This window comes from Rhincodon typus, chromosome 16 (assembly GCF_021869965.1).
Source record: "Rhincodon typus isolate 14 chromosome 16, sRhiTyp1.1, whole genome shotgun sequence".
NCBI lineage: Eukaryota > Metazoa > Chordata > Chondrichthyes > Orectolobiformes > Rhincodontidae > Rhincodon > Rhincodon typus.
This window is the reverse complement of record NC_063347.1, coordinates 14698299-14718205: the sequence shown is the minus strand read 5'-3', so window position 1 is coordinate 14718205 and position 19907 is coordinate 14698299. Positions and strand designations below refer to the sequence as shown.

At 38.8% G+C, this 19907-nt stretch overlaps 1 protein-coding gene across 13 annotated transcripts in view; it reads left to right on the top strand.

The window, feature by feature from the left end:
* mtmr14 (myotubularin related protein 14) overlaps window positions 1–19907 on the top strand; it is an 87753-nt gene that overhangs the window by 60146 nt on the left and 7700 nt on the right. For 2 of the 13 annotated variants that reach the window (XR_007263853.1, XR_007263852.1), the window contains exons 18-21: window positions 1260–1412; window positions 7034–7244; window positions 7878–8026; window positions 10839–11948. Coding sequence is in view for 9 of the 13 variants with exons in the window: in XM_048606211.1 (XP_048462168.1) it covers window positions 1260–1412; window positions 7034–7214 (334 nt within the window). In the remaining 4 variants the exon portion in view is untranslated. Of the gene's footprint in view, window positions 1–494; window positions 1212–1259; window positions 1413–7033; window positions 11949–19907 lie in introns of those variants that run through there. The other 11 variants (XM_020511801.2, XM_020511800.2, XM_048606213.1 and 8 more) reach the window with 9 other exon arrangements.

Below are 19907 nucleotides of genomic sequence, written 5' to 3'. Positions count from 1 at the left end.
GGTGCATGTTCTGAATGATTGATTATCATGTTTAGACAGAGGGCCAGCATGAATAAAGCACTGAACGTGGTTTGTGTGTTATGACTGTGCTGTAGAATTACATGCAGTGGGGACAGGTTACTGACTTATTTTGAAAATCTGCGAAGGAAAACCATCTGATAGTTCTGGAAGTATTGCTAACATATTTCTTCCTCCATAGTAACTTTCGTGGCTTCTCTTAGTTTCCTCAGTTCCTCTAACCCTTTAGTGTCTTGTTGTGGTTATTTTCTAAACTCATCATTAGTATGGCCCTATGTTTTTTTTTCTTCGGATGTATTATTTCATCAACTATTACCCACTTTACAGTTGAACAAGTTGTAAGTTAAAGTAGATAAATACTTGTACAATGGGACATAATTAAAACTCTCTCTTTACTATCCTTGTTTCCCCCAACAAAGAGATAATGTGACCTCCAAATGCTTATCTCCCTGCTCTGTCTTCTCCCTCAATTTTAGGTTTCCACTGTCACTAGGGCACCATCTTTCAAAAGGACCAATTAATGAACTGTACCATAAGGAGCAACATATATCTGCAAAGTTTCTTGTCCTATGTGTTTACTGGAGGTGTTGAAGCAGAATACATCTACTAGCATCTGATGTCCATCACAAGTGCATGCCTTTGCACAACTGAGGAAACTATGACAAATTTAAATATCTTCTGTTAGGTTCAAAGACTTTAAACAAAAAATGGAATTTGGAAAATGGAGTGGAAAACTTTCTTCTTGTCAGCATGCTTTTCAGATATCTTGAAGAGGATTTCATGATTCCTACAGCATTGATTTTGATTTCATATTGGCCTTGCATAATCCAATTACAGTCAACATTGAGAGAAGTTACAGCCTTGGTTACAAAATTTATTCATATTACCATCTAATGAAATTAGATGTAAGATGATGTCTGAGATTTTAATTTTCATTGAAATTTAAGCCATGAATGTTATATAGAAAGTTATTCCTGTTCATGGCAACATAATTTTATTACTGCTTCCAACAGAAGCCTTTAACTTGTAGAAGCACTCAGGTGTTGCTGTACATAATGACTTAATGTCCTGTTGGAATGGAGAAGAAAGTGGCCTCACAGTAAAGAAGAAACCAAATGAGAAGCTGTTTCATAACTATGGAGTATGTGGGTTAACCATGTAAAATTTTATAATTAAAAGAAAATACATCAGCACAAAAGGCCAGCTGTGCTTATTTTATATTTCACTGTCTTCCTGTGCAGCTCCACAGAGTATTCCCATTCTTCATCCTCTTCCACGGATTATGGCAGCTGGCAGATCGTGTCTGGCTGTGGCAGTATTCATGACCAGTCTGTAGTTACCAATGACTCACCCCTCCCCTTCAGTGTACAAGATGATGGAGCCAATGGAAGACTGTGAGTGTTGCTGACATTATGCAACTTTTGCCTCAGAATCATTTAATCCTGTTATAGGTGTCTTCCTCTCTCTGTCCATCTGTTGTCCCTCTCATCCACCTTAGGCCCCATACACAATTTGCACGATTCTTTAATCAGCAAGCTTCCATTTTCAACTCGAGCTCAGTACAAACATGGATCTTCTCCAAAAAGAAGGAATAGTTGCAAACAACCAAGTAGCATGTCTGTTGCATTTCTCAGAGAAACCAATTTATAACAATATTCGATAACCTGTAAGACATCACTAGTTTGGAGGTGCCGCCAGAAGTGGAAGAAATTAAATTTGCAATTATAGGGGCAGCTGTAAGTAAAGTTAGCAAAAATGATATCAAGAAAGCAAATGCTCACTTGTTTGTCTGCGGATCTTTTGGTGAAGTCATCTTTGTATTTCAGGCATTTATACTGGACTTTAAATATACAAGGCTCTCAATAAGCAATAAGTACAATTGTGGGGTGGGTGGAAGAAAGAAGAACAAAGCCAAAATATAAAGCTGAAAATGAGCAGGCTATGAGGTGGATTTTTGTGCTGATCTTTGTTGCGGTCTGAAAGCAAATGGTTGTGACCTCTTGCAGTCAATAAAAGAAATCATTTATGCTTAAATAGCTGTCAGAATTGAAACCAGCAAATAAAGGCGACTTGCAGTGAGAGCAGCAATAATTCCCATATCCATCATCTTTCAAGCAGTGAACCGTTGCTGACACTGTCAATGAATGTCTAAAAAAACTTGTTGATGAAAGAATGAATCCTTTATGGAAAATGATCATCCAACAGCCACAATATGCCTTCAATACACCTGTCCAAATAAGATTTTCAATTTCACTGAACCTAGTATGAGAGAGAGAGAAAGATTGGGTTAATAATGTGACTGGCATGAATGGTTTTGGGAGGAATATGAAAAGTTTTTGCCTTTTTTAATTAAAAGTTTTGTGACTGAACAGGATCATGGTGTTTGTTGATGTTTATTGTACCTCAGGTTACCTGAACATCTAAGACAAAGTTATTTTAAGTATGAATACTTCTGGTGTTTGTGAATTATTTACTTGTAAGGGATACATGTAAAATACAACTTGTAAATACCTCTAACCAATGGGGAAAAGAAATCCCAATGATTTGGACCACATTTTATAGAATTGAATTCCAGTGAATCAAATCCTGTGACATTTGTTCACACTTATGTTTCTAGCTCGAAGGTGAAATGTATAAACTCAAAATCTAAATTGACCTCCCAGTAGTGTCATATCGCTTTCTCTTCTCATTGATTTATCTTATGTTCCAGATTTGTCTTTTTTTGGGGAGGAGCTGTGGGGAAGGTATGACAGCTTTGAGCAGTTGGAATGCAACTTTCTTGACATTCAAACTTGGGTTGTTGTGCCAATTGATGAAGACTGCTCATTTTTGTTCCGGGATCACATGCTTCTGCATAGTTTTTGTTACATTAGACCTGGTAACAATGATACTGAAGCCTACTGGTCTGCAGAAAGATGTTTTGTACAGCTGGCTTAATTTGATCCCACTGTTCTGAGTTGGCTGTCAGAAGATTTTTCAGGTTGGTTTTGAGCAGCTTTTGTCAGGCCCCTGAAGGGCTGAGACATTTATCTTCTTCCTCTTGGAGTTTTGGTTCTTGTAATGTCTTTGCGTTAAGTAGATGATCTGTCCAGCAGATACCAGTCTACTGCATGGACTGAGGGCTACAGACATCGTTTAGATCTTTGACTTGAACAATGACATTATGTAGGAGATGCCAGTGCTTTGTTCTAGGAGGCCCATATGTGGTTTTATATTTGTCCTTCTAATGGAAGCTTTTTTTTAAATGATGCTCAAGAGAATACAATTTACATTGGCTTCCCCAAGCTGCTGCTGCTTCCCAACAGTTCCTCTGCAGATATTAGAGTTAAAACCAAACCTGGATTAAAATTCTCCCAGTTGAATGATTTTTTGGGATGGCAGTGAGGACTTCTTCAAAGTCAGAAGAACTTATTTTTAACATTGTCATCCAAGTCAGAGGTTCAGGAATAAGCACTGATGACTTTGGCATATCAATTATAACTGAGCAGGTTTGGTGTCCTGAGCCTTTCATTTATACATTTGGGAAGTTCTGACAGTGCATCCAAGAACATATTCTGGAGACCAACACGAACTTCTTGGATTTGAGGGTTTCTGTCGGTTCTATCTTTCCAGTATAAGATGTTTCCCCACACCTTGTTCCTTCAACTATTTCCACACACTTCCCCTAGGAAAGCAAGTCATATTGAGTACAGTGATGACAATTTGGAGTCTTGATGTTTCGTGGTATAATTTGCAATTGTTTTCAGATGGCCACTCCTGGGATTATCCATGAGTGTTCTAAGTCTGCGAGTTGAAAAATGTGAAGTTTTCTTTCTCTGAACACAACTTTTCTGCTGGGTGCACTAGAGACCCAGGACTCCAACTATATACTGAACGTGAAGTCATGCAAAGCTTTTTGAAGCGACCACCTCTAAAAGACTAAGGTCAAATGGACATAGTCCTCTTCGTTAGTAGGATGGAATCTGTCATCTTGAGGATGATGATGTCATTTGGCAACCCTGGAAAGAACATTTTCAACAATTCCTCAACCATGAATCAATGGTAGTGGCTTATGCTGTTTAGGCTATCCACTGAAAACCTCTGGTGAAATCTATAGATGGGCCATCGTCAATGGGAGGGCTACAACAAGCAATCAAATGGATGAAAAACAAAGAGTGTATGATGGTATTCAATTTGAGGTTTTCAAAACTGGGTTTTTGCATACATTAAGACTCAATGCACTCATCCTGCATATTTGGGAGGAAACACAACTCCCCTCCCTATGCCTCCAATTTCAAGAATGCAACATTTGTAACTATTTTCAGAGGGGAGGTAACTCATACTGTGGAAACTGTTGCTTGTAGCAGGGGAAGACCTGATGTGCTTTCTTTTAAATTTCCCACTTCCTGTGGCTGAAGGAAACCTTGTCTGTGTCAGGGTATCTTAAACCTTCCACGGAAACCTCTGACATTGTCTTTGTCTTTGAAACCAAATAAATCCAAGGAAGGTATCAAACACAGCAGAAGGAACTCTGCATTGCACTTGTTGATCTGACCATGGGATTTGATTCAGTAAGATATGGAGATTGTTCTCCAGCAATTTTGATGTTAAAGAAATTACATTCTGCAGCTGCCTCATGATGATACTACTACAACTATCTTGAGTGGGTCTGAAACATACTTTCAAAATTCAGAAGGCTGTGTGATGGCCTCTTTTCTATTTACTATCTACCCGGCTGGGGTAACTGACCTCATCAAAGATAGACTGCTATCTGGTGTGAGTATTAAATCCAGCCTGAATGGAAAATTCGTTTAACCTTGGTCATCTGCATGCCAAAATTAAACTGAGCAGTAGACATGACCTACAACATACAGATGGTTGCAGTGTCATTCTTCATTCTGCATCAGACTTGCAAGCTGCCCTCCATTTCTTCAAATCTACATGCAAGAGACTCGGCTTGTTCTTGAATTTAGCAAAACTAAGCTCATTTTTTAACCAAGACCTGGTCAGTTAAATATTCCACTTCCCATATGTGTTGAAAGGCGAACCGGGGACCATGTTAAGAACCTTCAATACCTTGGAACGCGCCTCCTGTCAAAAGGAAATCAAACATTGGATCAGTTGCACCAGCTTGGCCTTTTACAAACTATGGCAGTGAGTGTTTGATGACAAAGACCTCCACAAGTCAACAGAAGTCCAAGTGTAGAGAGCAGTTGTTATTGCTGGCTGCACGCCTTGACTGCAGAGCTATCCGAATTTTTACCAGCGGTACAAGTGTTAGATAAATACCACTAGTTGCATTCTGTGGAATTGCTGGGAGGACAGTTGAACAAAAGGTAGTATTCTACTTGAACCCAGCTCTGCAAGCATTTGGGCAAAACATCTGAAAAACCAACTGTGATGGACTGAACGCAGCATCTGGTTGGCTGAACCTCCAGATCATTTATTCTCAACTCTTAAATGTCAACTTTCCACTGGTAGATGAAGAATCTGCTAATCTGAAACATTCCTTGATGTGCAGCAGCAATAACGTTAATAACTGGGAAGCACTTGCTGCAAATCATTTAGCTACATTGTGCTTTGTGTTCAGTTATTTTAATGAGGCACAGCAGAGGAAGAGAAGGAAAGAAAATTAAATACGGAATCCAAATTCCGCTAACTCGTGGGGTGTTCTGCCTCGTGTATCCAAAGATCTGCAGGTTGAGAATTGGCCTGTTCAGTCTCATACAGACTCTCTGCAGGAACAAGTACAAAATACAGAAAGTTGGGTAGTATACAGGGTAAGCTGCACTGCTAATTTCAATCCAGGCTCTAGATTCATGAATGAATGTCAACTCTGTTTTTAGGCTATACGTATTCTGTGTGAAATTACTTTCAGTATTTTCTGCTTAACTTCAACAAGCTGAAGATCCAGAAATTGCTACCAAATTTGCACTTGCACACAAGTCATCTTACTGTGTGATGTGAGAAGTTATACAAGCATACAGGCATACTGCACAATTAGGAAAAGCTGAAAATAGCTTCCCACAGAGCTGACATAGCATCTATGAAGTTTACAGTTTTGGAAAAAACCTGGAATATAGGCATTGTGATGTGACGATGATGAGTGTAACTGAGAGATGGTTTTGTTATAAATAAGGCTGCAGATGTATCCTTGTAATTCTGAATACTTTTATTGCTGTAAACCAGCAGATTTTGCAGCATCAGTGGATTTTGAAGTTACTGAAGTGGAATCAAAGTTCTGAAAGGAGTGAGTGCTGAAGGCATCAGACTTTCCATTAAGCACCCAAGTTGTCACTTTTGAAACCTGTTGTTATTGAGTATAAATTGATTGTTTTGTTTTTTTTTAAATCAAATAATATTCAGGATCACTTTAACTCTACTCCAGCTGCAGTCATTTTGCAACTGAGGAAGGGAATACTCAAATGAAGCCAATTAATGAATTCACACCAACTACCTATCCCTTTCAACTTTTTGTTAAAATGTAAAGAATTTAATCCATCTTGGGGGGGGGGGGGGGGGGCGGGGTGGGGCAACAAAAAAAATCACCTTGTCAGTAAGATTACTGACTGGCATGCTGTAGTACTTACACTTGGGGAAATTGGCTTTCACCTTTTAGTGTATTATTTACCTGGGGACTGAGGCTGATGATAATTTTTTTCACTTCAAGTTTGTGCATGAAGTACAGGGGGAGAAAGGAATGTCTGATTGGTTCTATTCTTGCCCTCCATCCAAACCAGTGCATCCCAAGAGCTGGCAAACTTGAAGTTCAACACTGATTTAGACAACCTCCAATTTACCAATGATTCTGATTTATTTTCTTTAGAGCAGACACTGTCAGCTTAACAGACTGGCTGTTGGCATGTATGCGCCATTAGGAAGCAGTTTTTGTTGTGAAAGAGCCCAAGAGTAAAATGTTCCCAGGATTATTTTCAATACAAATGAAAGGGAATAATGAGCATTTAGTAATTAAAATTGAGTGACTTGGTCTCAATGGAATTTCAAATTTACAAGAGAAATAAAATTTATTTTGCAGATATCAGCACATCCCAGAACGCAGGGCCAAGCTGGAGGAAGTCCGAGCCATATTCTTGTCTGCATACAGTGCAACTGTGGGCCTCAGATCTGTGTCATCCAGTCCGTCATCGTCCATTGGTGGACTTCTAGAACAGTTTGCACGTGGAGTTGGGCTGAGAGGCACAAACAGCATTGTCTGACACAGCTGGCATTTTTTTTTTTAAGTATAGGTATGGATCACTGTGCAGATATTAACTGTGACAATGCCAAAGATGGACTTGTGAATTTGTTTTCCAACTTGATGATTTATTTCATTTTTTGACCTTAGATTGTATTCAGTTTTTTCTCCTCCTGAAATTTATTTCTGGAAGGAGGAGAAATGGTCACTGTCCCCCATCCCACTTCTCTTCCACAAACATCCAAAATATCGGTGAAAGGAAGTAAAAATAAAACCGGTTCAGCCTTTGGTACAGGATTATTCATGGAATACCTTCGCCTCTTTGTGTTTAAATTGGAAAACTTTAAAAACTTGTCATTGATTATTTTCAAGTTAGAAATCCCATAATAGGAGGCAATTGGAAGTAGTGGTGAACGCGTCCAGTGACATTTTTTAATCTTTCAAAAATTGCTGTCATTGTTAGTGTACTCCAGTCTACAGTTATCTGACTGAATAGAGGAATTTTGTCTTGCAACTTCCTTTTAAGGCTGCTTTTCAAGTTGGCTGATTGTGATGAAATCAGTTTTTTTTTTAATTAAAGAGCTAGTACTGCAATAGGGTTGTTAAAAATATAGCAACATTTCAACATGGTTAATTTCCTTCTTACAAGTGTGTGTCTTATTGTGGTATACTCTTGTTGATATAGTGGGATAATGTGTCTGGCGTAGTGTCAATCCTAATTAAGCTAACTTATAGAAAGGAGGAAGAGAGAAATGGTCAAATCAAATCTGAGAGAATTAAATGGAGTAGCAACTTACTCAAGCAACTTGAGTGACCACCAAAGCAAGTTACCTGGTGAGTACAGGAACTAACCACTGCTGTGTTTTTTGATAGATTAACTACTGCCGCTGATAAAGCTGTCAATAGTAAATGATTTGGCTTCAGTAAGATTCTGCTAGATTCTAACAACTTGTTCAACAAATGAATAATGTTTGTCAATTTAAGTAAGAATACAATAGTAAGATGGTTTGTTGTTATTAGCAGATCTAACTTAATTCAGCGTTAGACTTATTTTCTAAAGATTGTTTCTATTTTTTAATACGGCATTTAACCTGCTTGAGAAATTTTGGATAATATTTTTGTAACACTTCTTCAAAAAAAGTATTTATTTTAAACATCTGTTTTTCTCTTAAAATGGAACTGATCTTCTCTGGGTTACTGCTGTTCAAATTTCACAACATTTATTTTGTTGCCATTGAAGATTAAGTGAGGGGAGAGCTTTGTATTGCATCACTTGAATTGCAGATCTTGGAGTTTAAATTTCATGCTTTAGCTCTTCGTAGGAGAAAGACAATTCAATGGTTTAATGGCAAATGCCCTTATTATTTCAGTCAAGCTGTTGACTCTTGGATCAGCAATGAACTCTTAACATGGAAGAGCGTAAGAAAGGTCAAGGGTGAGAAAAGACTGCAAAGTCCATCAAATTTCACTCCTCCAATGCCACAGTTCTCCCATTATGTCCAGCTGCATTTTGAATGCCTCATTTTTTTGCCTACCCTAGGTAGCAAACTTAGCAAACATTTCTCACACTGAGTGAAGAATAGCAACTGAATAATTGTTTCAAATTTGACTTTCACTAATTTAAATCCATCTCATCAGCTTAACTTTGAGTAATTGATATGTGTTTGCCTTATCTGTGGTATTTTAACCTCCTTTGGATATCCTCTGCTCCCCCACCAACACAGCCACCACTACTTTTCTGGAATCACTTTTAGGATTAGAACAGGTTTTTGTGTATTCTATATTTAAAAACTGTGAAGAGGATGTAGTAGCACCTATTAAGAAATAAAACAATGCTTTGAGTGTAGATCTCTAAATTCTGACTGTAAATGAAATTGCATATACCTAAAATGTTAACTGCCTTGTATCACTTCAGCTGCTGGCTAGCCTGTTGTACATTTCCAACATTTTCTGTTTTTATTTCAGATTTCTAGAGCTTAGTTTTTTAAAAAAAGTCCTTCCTGCAGTTCTTGTATATACTTTCCACTTCACTCCTACCCTCTCGTAACTGACCATAAACGTAAACAGTACACTGTATTGCACACAGTAATACATTATTCTTAGTAAGTATTGATAAGCCAGTTCAAACAGATCATAGTTTGTAAGTTTAAAAAAAAAAAGTTAAACTGACATTTTTAATCATTTAGTGATGTGAATGGAGACTCATCTGGTTAGGTATGTGCATGGCAATTTTGACTATATCTTTATATTTATACTTGAAAAGAAATTACCATGCCCAACAAAAATGTTCTCCAGAGGAGAATTAAAGATCCTTAAATGTTGTGTCCAGGTTTCAGATGGGAGATTTAACCATCTGTTTGGTAGATAATCAGACATTTTTCTGATTAATTGTAGCCAATCTAAGCCCCCATTATATCGATTTTCTGCACTAATATTCTTGTTAACCTGCACAGCTTGTATGTCAGCGCTAAAGCACTAAATCTCTCTTGAGCAATAGACTATTTACTCTTGGTGCTTTCTTATGATAAATATAGATCCCAAGAAGGTGTAACGTGAACCCCTCATTGGTCTGATTTTAAAGGATATATCGCCTGAAAACAATTAAATTTATTTTTGTCTAATCCTTGTTTGCACGAAAATGTCTAAAGTTTGGTTGTAGTTTGGATAACTTGAGGACTTCAGCAAACGCTGGAAATCCTTCATTAGTTGCAGTATCACCTCACCCCCCCCCACCACACACACATGCACACACCACCCCTAAAGTGTAATTTGTTGGTTATTTTTAAAAAAAATCCAATAAACTATTTATCTGAGATTATTTCACTGAAACTTTTTTTCTTACGTTAGGTTTGCATTCCATTTCTTAGTGGTGCACACAATCTCTTAAAAGGTTGCCTTTTTTTCCTGTAGACTGAAGATGTCTTTGAGTTTAATGTCCAGAATTTTGACCACAAAGTTCTTCTCCCGTCCCTCCCCACCACCAAAAAAAAAGGGCTATAAATGTCTGGCTTGTAATGTAAGATGGCTAGAAATTTGGTATCATTTTGAGTTGCCAAATTGACTTTGGTATTGACTATATGATGACCAAGATTACCAATGAGGGATCCGGCGTGTTGCTGGAATGAGAGATTCCCATCAGCTAGAAGTATTCTATTAGAATTGGTCTACTGCCTTTAAAATACAGGGATAGTGTGACCTATGCTAGTTGAGGAAAAATGGGCAGTCAAAGCTCTTTACATTGGATTAGAATTTGGCTGAAAGAACAGTAGGAGTTATTGAACCATAAGACACTAAGCCAACAGCAAGTACTATAAATGTGTGAAATCTACTTGGTAGGAGGAGGAATACAATGCTTAAGAGTGGACTACTCTTTAAAATTGTCCTTTTTTTCTCATGGTTTTAAAATCTTAAAACTGCAGTGTCATATTTGATTTATTTTTAATCCGACCTTGCAAACAGCAATTAACTTATGGGCAAAAAGTGCTTCTGAAAACTCTTTTGTGAATAAAGCCATATTATCAAGCATGAGGGGTGTACTTTCTAATCTTTCCATGTAGATCTACAGTAACGTAATCACCTAGTCGTGTGATCAGTTTTGTGCAAGCAATTCTGTGGTTAAAATGAAACATTTTTTTTAATCCCTTAGAACGAGTGATATGACTCCACAAGTGGTTTGCTGCACAATAGATACAGCATTTGCTGCAGTAGTGATTTAGCATCAAATCTATCTGGAAGCTCATTCCTCCAAGAACTTTGATAATGTTCCTTTATATCTACAATCTTGCAAATAAACAATTTTGGTCAACACTTTCAATATACTCTTGCGAAAAAACTGCATGATATCCATATAAAAAAGTATTTGTCTAAATGGAAATTATTAAAGAAAATTATTTTGAATTGTTAAATTAAAACTAGTATTGTAAAACTGGGTTCAAAATGCATCTTGAACTCCTTAGCTGTACATTGTTAATGTTTCATTCTAGAAGTTAAGAATCAGGTAGACTATTCTTTAAAGACAAATCTTATAGGACCTATAAAGGTATGACTGAATAGTAGAGTACCAATCTCTGCTTCTTTCAAATATCGGGATTATGTATGTTGTTACAATTGCTTGCTTTTGGTAGTAATGGTGAAGGACATGCAGTTCATTTGGAAAGAAAGTTTGTCTGTTATTAGTTCTTCTCTGCAACATTTTGCCATTTCTTCACCCATTTTAAACCAAGACTACAAGGATGGTCTGAATCAAGACAGCCATTTAACTGGGTCAACTCGTGGAGGCTGATCTGGAGCACCTTCAGGAATCTACTCTGACTTGATGTTTTGTTTGGATTGCTGACCCCAGTAAATTGTACAGTTTCAATTTTCTTATCACTTTACTGATCCTGTGCAAAACTTTCTAGTATACAGTCAGAAGTAATAACTTGTTCAACTTGATTTGGTCAGTGAATTGAGGCCTTATTTCCCCTTTCTTGCTGGATCATTCAACTATCTTGAGCAACATTACCAGAACGACATTAAGGTAATTTGTGTTTATGAAGCAGGAACTCCTTTAAAGAAACTTGTTGATGGAATATTCTGTACTCAGTGAAAATATGACTTAAAATTTCACGATTAATGTTCCATGAAGTGCAAAATCTTGCAACATGGCAAATTACTGTAATGGTTCTTCAGGACTTCTTGAACTTGTTCCAGGCATTCTCTGCATGTCTATAAAATGTTTCAGCTCGGATACAAATAATAAAACTTGTAATCTTGATCAAGTGCTTGTCATATTCTTTGTACATCTATTGAATGTGTCTCAGAGTCAAAGATGTGCTTAAATACAGTACTATTATCAATTCTTTGTCATAAACTTTGGAATTCAGACACCAGGATGAAACTACAAAATCATTTAAAAGCTTGCGTATAGTACGCAGATCCTGTCCACATTGTTCATTTAATTGAATTTGCTTGATTTATTAATGTCTCAAATATTTTATTTTCACAACTGCAAGTGAACCCGTTTGTGTTTCATTGCTGTTCAGAGAATTCCTACAGTGTGGAAACAGGCCCTTCGGCCCAACAAGTCCACACCAACCCTCCGCAGTACCCAGACCCATCCTGCTACCCTTTCCCTGTAACCCTGAATTTCCCATGGCTAACACACTTAATCACATCTACACATCCCTGAAAACTGGGCAATTTAGCATGGTCAATCCACCTAGCTTGCACATCTTTGCACCATGGGAGGAAACTGGAACACTTGGTGGAAACCCACGCAGACACGGGGAGAATGTGCAAACTCCACATGGGCAGTCGCTCAAGGGTGGGATTGAACCCGGGTCCCTGGCACTGTGAGGCAGCAGTGCTAACCACTGAGCCACCACGCTGCTGTTCTTGACATTGCTTGTAGATTCTAAATTGGCACATCATTGAAACATAGAAAATAGGCGAAGTAAGCCATTCGTCCCTTTGATCCTACTCAGCCATTCCTTATGATCACAGCTGATCATCCACCGCTGTAGTCTGTTCTGCTTTTCCTTTGATCCAATCCTTTGATCTCCTGAGACTCAAATGCTATATCCAACTCCTTGATATCATACAATGTTTTCATCTCAACTGCTTTACTAGCCTCTGGGTGAAGAAGTTCCTCCTCATCTCAGTCCTAAATGATTTATCCCATATCCTTAATTTGTGACCCCACAATCAGGAACATCCTTCCTGCATCAACCTGTCTAGTCCTGTTAGAATTTTTAGGTTTCTGTGAGATACCCCTCATTCTGCTGAACACCAGCAAATATAATCTGAACCGATTCAATCTCTCCTCAGATGTCAGTCCCAACATCTCAGGAATCAGTCTGGTAAGCTCTCGCTACACTACCCCCTATAGCAAGAACATTCTTCCTCTGGTAAGGAGACCAAAACTGCATATAACAGTCCAGTTATGGTCCTATACAATTGCAGCAAGATATCCCTGCTCCTGTAAAATTCTTGTTAACGAAGGCCAACAAACCACTTGCCTTCACGATAGTGTAAACTTCAAAACTTTAGTAACTGTTTCTGGATTGAAAGAATCAGCAGTAAATCTTTAGAGTTGTTTATTGGTTTGCTGAACTGATTGGTTTTTGTGCAAACATTTCGTCCCCCTTGTAGGTGACATCTTAAGTGCTGTCTAGCCTCCATTGAAGCGCTGTTGTTCTGTTCCGTTCTGAATTTGTACGGTCCGGTCTGTTATGGTGGGTAGTTCTGTTTTGGTTTTGCTCCATAGTGGTATGTAGGTGCCATGCAGCAACTGTGAGAAGCAAATACATGGGACAGACAAGCAAGAAACTCACCACATACACTAACACCAACTTACAGCAAAACAGCATGACCAACTCTGTCGTTTCTGTTCACTCTGACAAAGAAGGACATCAGTTTAACTGGGACAATGTAACTGTACTAGAACAAGCAAAACAAAGACAAACATGAGAATTCCTGGAAGCCTGGTTTTCAACTACTGGTACCATAAACGTGTTGAAATAGCCCCCATGTACATACCATCGTGGAGCAAAACCAGAAACTCCACTACCCATCGTAACAGACCAGACCAGACCATATAAATTCAGAATGGAACAGAATAATAGCACTTCAGTAGAGGCTAGACAGCACTGAAGATGTCACCTAGAAGGGGGATGAATCATTTACACGAAAACCAGTCATTTTGGCGACCCAACCAACAACATGAACTACAGATCTTCGCTAAAACAGTAAATCTTCCTGGAATAAACTTTCCTGAGATAAAAGGGCAAACTGGTATAAAGGAATTAAAAACAAAATGCTAATTAACCATCCCTGGGAAGAAGGAGTGGAAGCAACGTCAGCTCTTTCCTGGGAGATGGGACATAACGTTGCTTGATAACCTGCTGCCCTGTGACAAATGGGCAATTAGATTGCTTACAAGAAGGAATATCCTGATGTAAAGGGGTTAATTGCAAGAAAATTTGCGTTTTTAAATAGACAGCTGACACCAAGTGTAACAAAGATCAGAGGAGCTACTTCTGATAAGAAGGCAAGCTACAGACTTGAGGACAGCAGAAGTGTAATCAATGTTGGGGCTAAAAGAATCTAAAGGATCATCAATAAGGTCACAGCACAAACTTTAAAGACAGGAAATTGTATAAGAATTCAACTCCAGAATTTGAAGAATAACACTGCCCAAACATCGAACGCTGAACGTCCAGAGATAGACACTTGGTTGGAATATTAGCTGAGTTCCACCACTTAATCAGGTAATGGCCAAGTTGGGTTGTGAGGCTTAACTTGCTTACTTGGAGGGGTCTTATTTTGGTTGCTACATGCAATAAAGTTTAAGTAATTGTTTCAGTATTTGCACAGGTTCTTAATAAGTAACTGAATTAAACATAGCTTGTGGTGATTGACACACAACACCTTTACCACCTTCTGCACCTTCATGCTCACCTTCAGAATGGTGTACAAGGTCACCCAGGTCTCATTGCACATTCTCCTCTATCAGTTCATAGCTGTTCAGATAATAATCTGCTTTCCTAATTTTGCCATCAAAGTGGATAACCTCACTTTTGTTTGCATTATACTGCATCTGCCATACATTGGCCCACTCACTCAGCTTGTCCACTGAAGAATCTCTGCCTTCTCCTCACAGCTAACCCTCCCACCCAGCTTTGTGTCACCTGAAAATTTGGAGATATATTTAGTTCGCTCATCAAAATCCCTGTGGTACCCAACTAGTTGCTGTTTGGCACTTAGAAAAAGAACCATTTATTCCTACTCCTACATTCAACCGACTGTGGCACCAATGATCCCTAGCAAAACAGGGATTAATGGGTTTCAGGGGGCAAACTCTCCACTGGTTGGAGTCTTACCTGGCCCTTAAAAAGATGGTTGTGATTATTGGAGGTCTGTAATTTAAGCTCCAGGACATCTCTGCAGGAGTTTCTCAGCATAGTGACCTAGGCCCAATCACCTTCAGCTGCTTCATCAATGACCTTCCCTTCATCATAAGATCAGAAGTGGGGATGTTCGCCAATGATTGCACAATGTTCAGCACCATTTGCAACTCTTGGATATTGAAGTAGTTCAAGTTCCAATGCAACGGGATCTGGACAATATCCAGGCTTTGGCTGGCAAGTAGAAAGTAATATTTGCGCAAATGCAAGGCAATGACTATCTCCATATGAGCATATGATATGGGAGCAGAATTTGGCCATTTGGCCCATCAAGTCTACTCTGCTATTCGATCATGGCTGATATGTTTTCACAATCTCATTCTTCTGCCTTCTGCCCATAACTCTTAATCTCCTTATCAGTCAAGAACCTGTTTCTATACTCAATGACTTAACCTCCACAGCCCTCTGTGGCAATGATTTCCACAGATCCACCACCCTCTGGCTAAAGAAATTCCTCCTCATCCCTTCATTCTGAGGCTGTGCCCTCAGGTCCAAGTTTCCCCTACTAGTGGAAATATCTTCTCCACATCCACTCTATCCACGCCTCTCAGTATTCTGTAAGTTTCAATGAGATCTCCCTCATCCTTCTAAACTCTATCAAGTACAGACTCAGAATCCTCAACCGTTCCTTATATGACAAGTCCTTCATCCCCAGTGTCATTCTTTAGACCCCTGCCAGCCATCCTTCCTTAGCTACGCGGCTCAAAACTGCTCATAGTATTCCAAATGTGGTCTGGTCAGCCACATATACAGCTTCAGCAGTACATCTCTACTCTTGTATTCCACCCCTCTTGAAATAAACGCTAACATTACATTTGCCCTTCTAACTGCTAACTCAACCTGAAGGTTAACCTTAAGAGAATCCTAAACTGGGACTCCCATGTGCCTTTGTGCTTCAGATTTCTGAAGCCTTTCCCCATTTAGAAAATTATCTATGCCCCTATTCTTCCTACCAAAGTGCATAACCTCACATTTGCTCATAATGTGTTCTGTCACTTCTTTGTCCAATCTCCTAGGCTGTCCAAGTCCTTCTGCAGCCTCTCTGCATCCTGAACACTGCATATCTTTGTGTCATCTGCAAACATAACAAAAACGCCCTCAGTTCCTTCATCCAGATCAATAATGTATAACGTGAGTAGTTGTGGTGCCAACATGGACCCTTGTGAAGCTCCACGAATCTCCATCCTGAAAAAGATCCCTTTATCCCCACTCTCCACTTTCTGCCAGTCAGCCAATCCTCTATCCATGCCAGTAACTTGCCTGTAACACCATGGACTTTTACTTTATTTAGCAGCCTCCTGTGCAGCACCTTGTCAAAGGCCTTCTTGAAATTCAAATAGATCACAACCACTGGCTTTCTTTTGTCTAACTTGCTTATTACCTCCTCAAAGAATTCTAACATTTGTCAGATATGACCTCACCTTGGTGAAGCTGTGCTGACACAGCCCTATTTTAACTTGCACTTCCAAGTACCCTCTAATCTCGTTCTTAATAATGGACTCTAAAATCTTACCACCCTCCATGTACATGGCAGATACTCATCAGACTTGGCCAATGTTGTCTGTCTCATATGCTGCAGGCAAGGATGCTCTGGGGCATAGTATATTGCTGAGACTGTGCAGACGGTATGACAGTGGATGAATGGACACCACATAACAATCGCCAGATAGGAATGTTCCCTCTCTGTCAGGGAACACTTCAGCAGTCAAGGGCATTCAGCCTCCAATCTTTGGGTAAGTCTCCTCCAAGATGGACTCCAAGATGCACAACAACACAGAATCACTGAGCAGAGACTGATAGCCAAGTTTCGTACCCATGAAGATGGTCTCAAACATGATCTTGGGCTCATGTCATGCTACAGATAACCCCACCACACTCCTGTATCTATAATATCTTCCTTACTTTCCTGTTTTGATAGCTCCACCTTGATAAATTATTATGATTTGTCTACCTTAATTAGTTTGTACAGTTTTGAATTACTTGTCGCACTGTCTCTCTCACACACACACACACAGACACTCGCACATGCACACACACACTCTCACACACACTCTTTCAGAAACACACACTCTGTCACACAGATATACGCTCACACACACACATACATCTATGAGGTGAATCATTTCATCCAAGATGTTTGTTTATTTGCAGATACATTTTGTTCAAAAAACACACAAATTGTAGTCACAGTCAGTCAGTGTGGCATCTTATAAATTCCAGCTTTCAGAATAAAACCAGCCTGATTCCCGTTTAAAACTCGGAGACAGATTCTGAACAAAGCCTCACACCTACAATTCACTGTCTGACCTGAGATATCACCTTATGTATATTCCTATCGCTCTGCCTGATTGTTGTGACATCACAGCACTGACATTGACTTTATAAACACTTTATACATCGTCTATGTCTTGGATAACATCGTCTATGTCTTGGATAACATCGTCTATGTCTTGGATAATATCCTCTATGTCTTGGATCACAGCGTGTATCCAAGCAGTTCTTTTGGATTTGGTTAAATATAATTAAGAGAAGACTCGACAACAGGAATTTGCTTAAATATGAATGTCTATTAAATAATAATAATGATTATAGTGGTAATAATAAATGGAAAAGTAAAGAGAAAAAGCAACAAGTCTCGTGCCCTTCTGCCCATTGGGACCCCTCGATCAATGGCTGTTCTGAAGGCTTAGGTTCGTTCATGGCACCGTTCACGATTCCGAGCTGAGACGAAGTCCAGCAACTTGGAACAAAACTCTCTCTCTCTTTTTTACAATGTAACAAACAGCCAGCACAAAGAAAGCAGATAGAGAAAGACAAAGCTCCTGGCTGGTACAGAAAACACAGCCACTGGTGTCATCTTTGGCTCGTAAAGGAATATTCACAGGACTCACTCAAGATTATGAAGCTTGTCGAGTTTTAGCCCTTCAGCTCATCCTATATTTAGTCACGCAGCTGTCGAATAGCATCATTAACTTTTAGTCCTTTGGCCCATCCTATACAGTCTAACACTCTTGGTCACCTGCAGAGTCTTATCATCTGACACTCTACTAACACCACTTGTAAGATCTTTTGATCTCTGTGCCCTTGATCTCCCTGCCTATAAACTCTGTGTGCCCTGCTCTCTCACAGCACCTGAAGAAGGGGCTGCACTCTGAAAGCTTGTGTGATTCCAAATAAACCTGTTGGACTACAACCTGGTGCCATGTGACTTTTGATTTCATCACTGGCTAGGCCAGAATTTACTTTCCATCGCTAAATGCCCTGGAGAATGTGATGGTGATCTGCCTTCTTGAACCACAGCAGTCCTTGAGATGTAGGAATAGCCACAGAGCTGTCAGTGAGGGAGCCTTAGCACAATTTACCCAATTTTGTCTAAACTACTGCTTTGTCATTGTTACAAATAAAAGACCTATTGATATTTGTACTCTTACCAAAACCTTTATCAAAAAAATTAATTCAAATATCCTCTAGCCCATTCAGTGTCACAGCTCTGCTTTTTGGAAAAGTGTGATGATATGATGATCTTTGTATTATTATTTTCTTCTTTACAATGCAATGACGTCATTAAGTTCCTTTGTTCGACCAGTAATGGATACTGATACCAATTGTGCAGAATCAATATATTATCTGCTCATTCATCTTTCTCTCTCTAGTTTTGTATCCATTCTTCTCTGAAACCAGCTTCTTACCTTGGTAATGTTGTTACTCGTATTATATCAATCTTACCCCCATTTTCCAAACCGGGTGATTTTTGTCATGTTTTCTGTCTATTTTATTCAATCTCCATAACGCCAGTCCGCATTTGACGTTACTGTTTTGATAGGTATGCATGGATTCCTGGCTTGATTAGGTGAGAACAGGGTTGCTGGTTGGAGTTGACAAGATTGACATTGATTAAAATTGATGGGTATGAATCAGGTACTTCTTAAAGTAAAAGCTAATTACAGCAAATGCTGGAAATCTGAAGCATACACAGAATGCTGGAGAACTCAACAGGTCTGGAAACATCTGTGGTGAGGAAACTGAGTTAATGGTTTGAATTCAATAAGCTTCTTATTCAGAACCAGTTTGAGTAAATGGGTTTGGGAAACGTGATGGTTTGGAGGTGTGATTTTTTATCAGAGAAGGTTGGGCCAGTTATTAGAATAAATGAACATGTGGTTATTGATTGAGTGGATGTGGTCAGGGTTATTATTGTAATCTTTGTTGAATTCTTTAGGTTTCAAAACAAATACTAAACATCAGACAATGCAACCAGAACAGTAAACACAAAATACTATGGATCCCGGAAATCTGAATTTAAATCACTTCCAATCAAAGATTAACAACCTGAAATATTAACTCTATTTCTCTCTCAACTATACTTTGAGACCTGTTGAGTGTTTCCAGCATTTTCTGTTTTTGTTTTGGGTAAATTACTCATTCAGTGCTGGCTATTTGATGATTAGAATTATAGATTCTGAAGAAATGTAAATGTAATTAATTTGAAAAAAATCATTCACACTGACAGTAATCTTTGAAAATAAATGTTCCATTCACCGTGAAATTTAACAAGTACAACATATGAAAGCTATTCAGCAGAATAATAAGGACATTACACTTTACATAATGCTACTTTCTTTGTACTGATACAAAATAAGGACCATGTTACTCCACCACAAGAATCCAATCAATGCATTTCACTTGGCCTACAATAATACTTTATTTACAGTTTCTTCCATCTACTTGTTATCTACAGATGAAATAAGCATTGCAATATTCCTAGTATT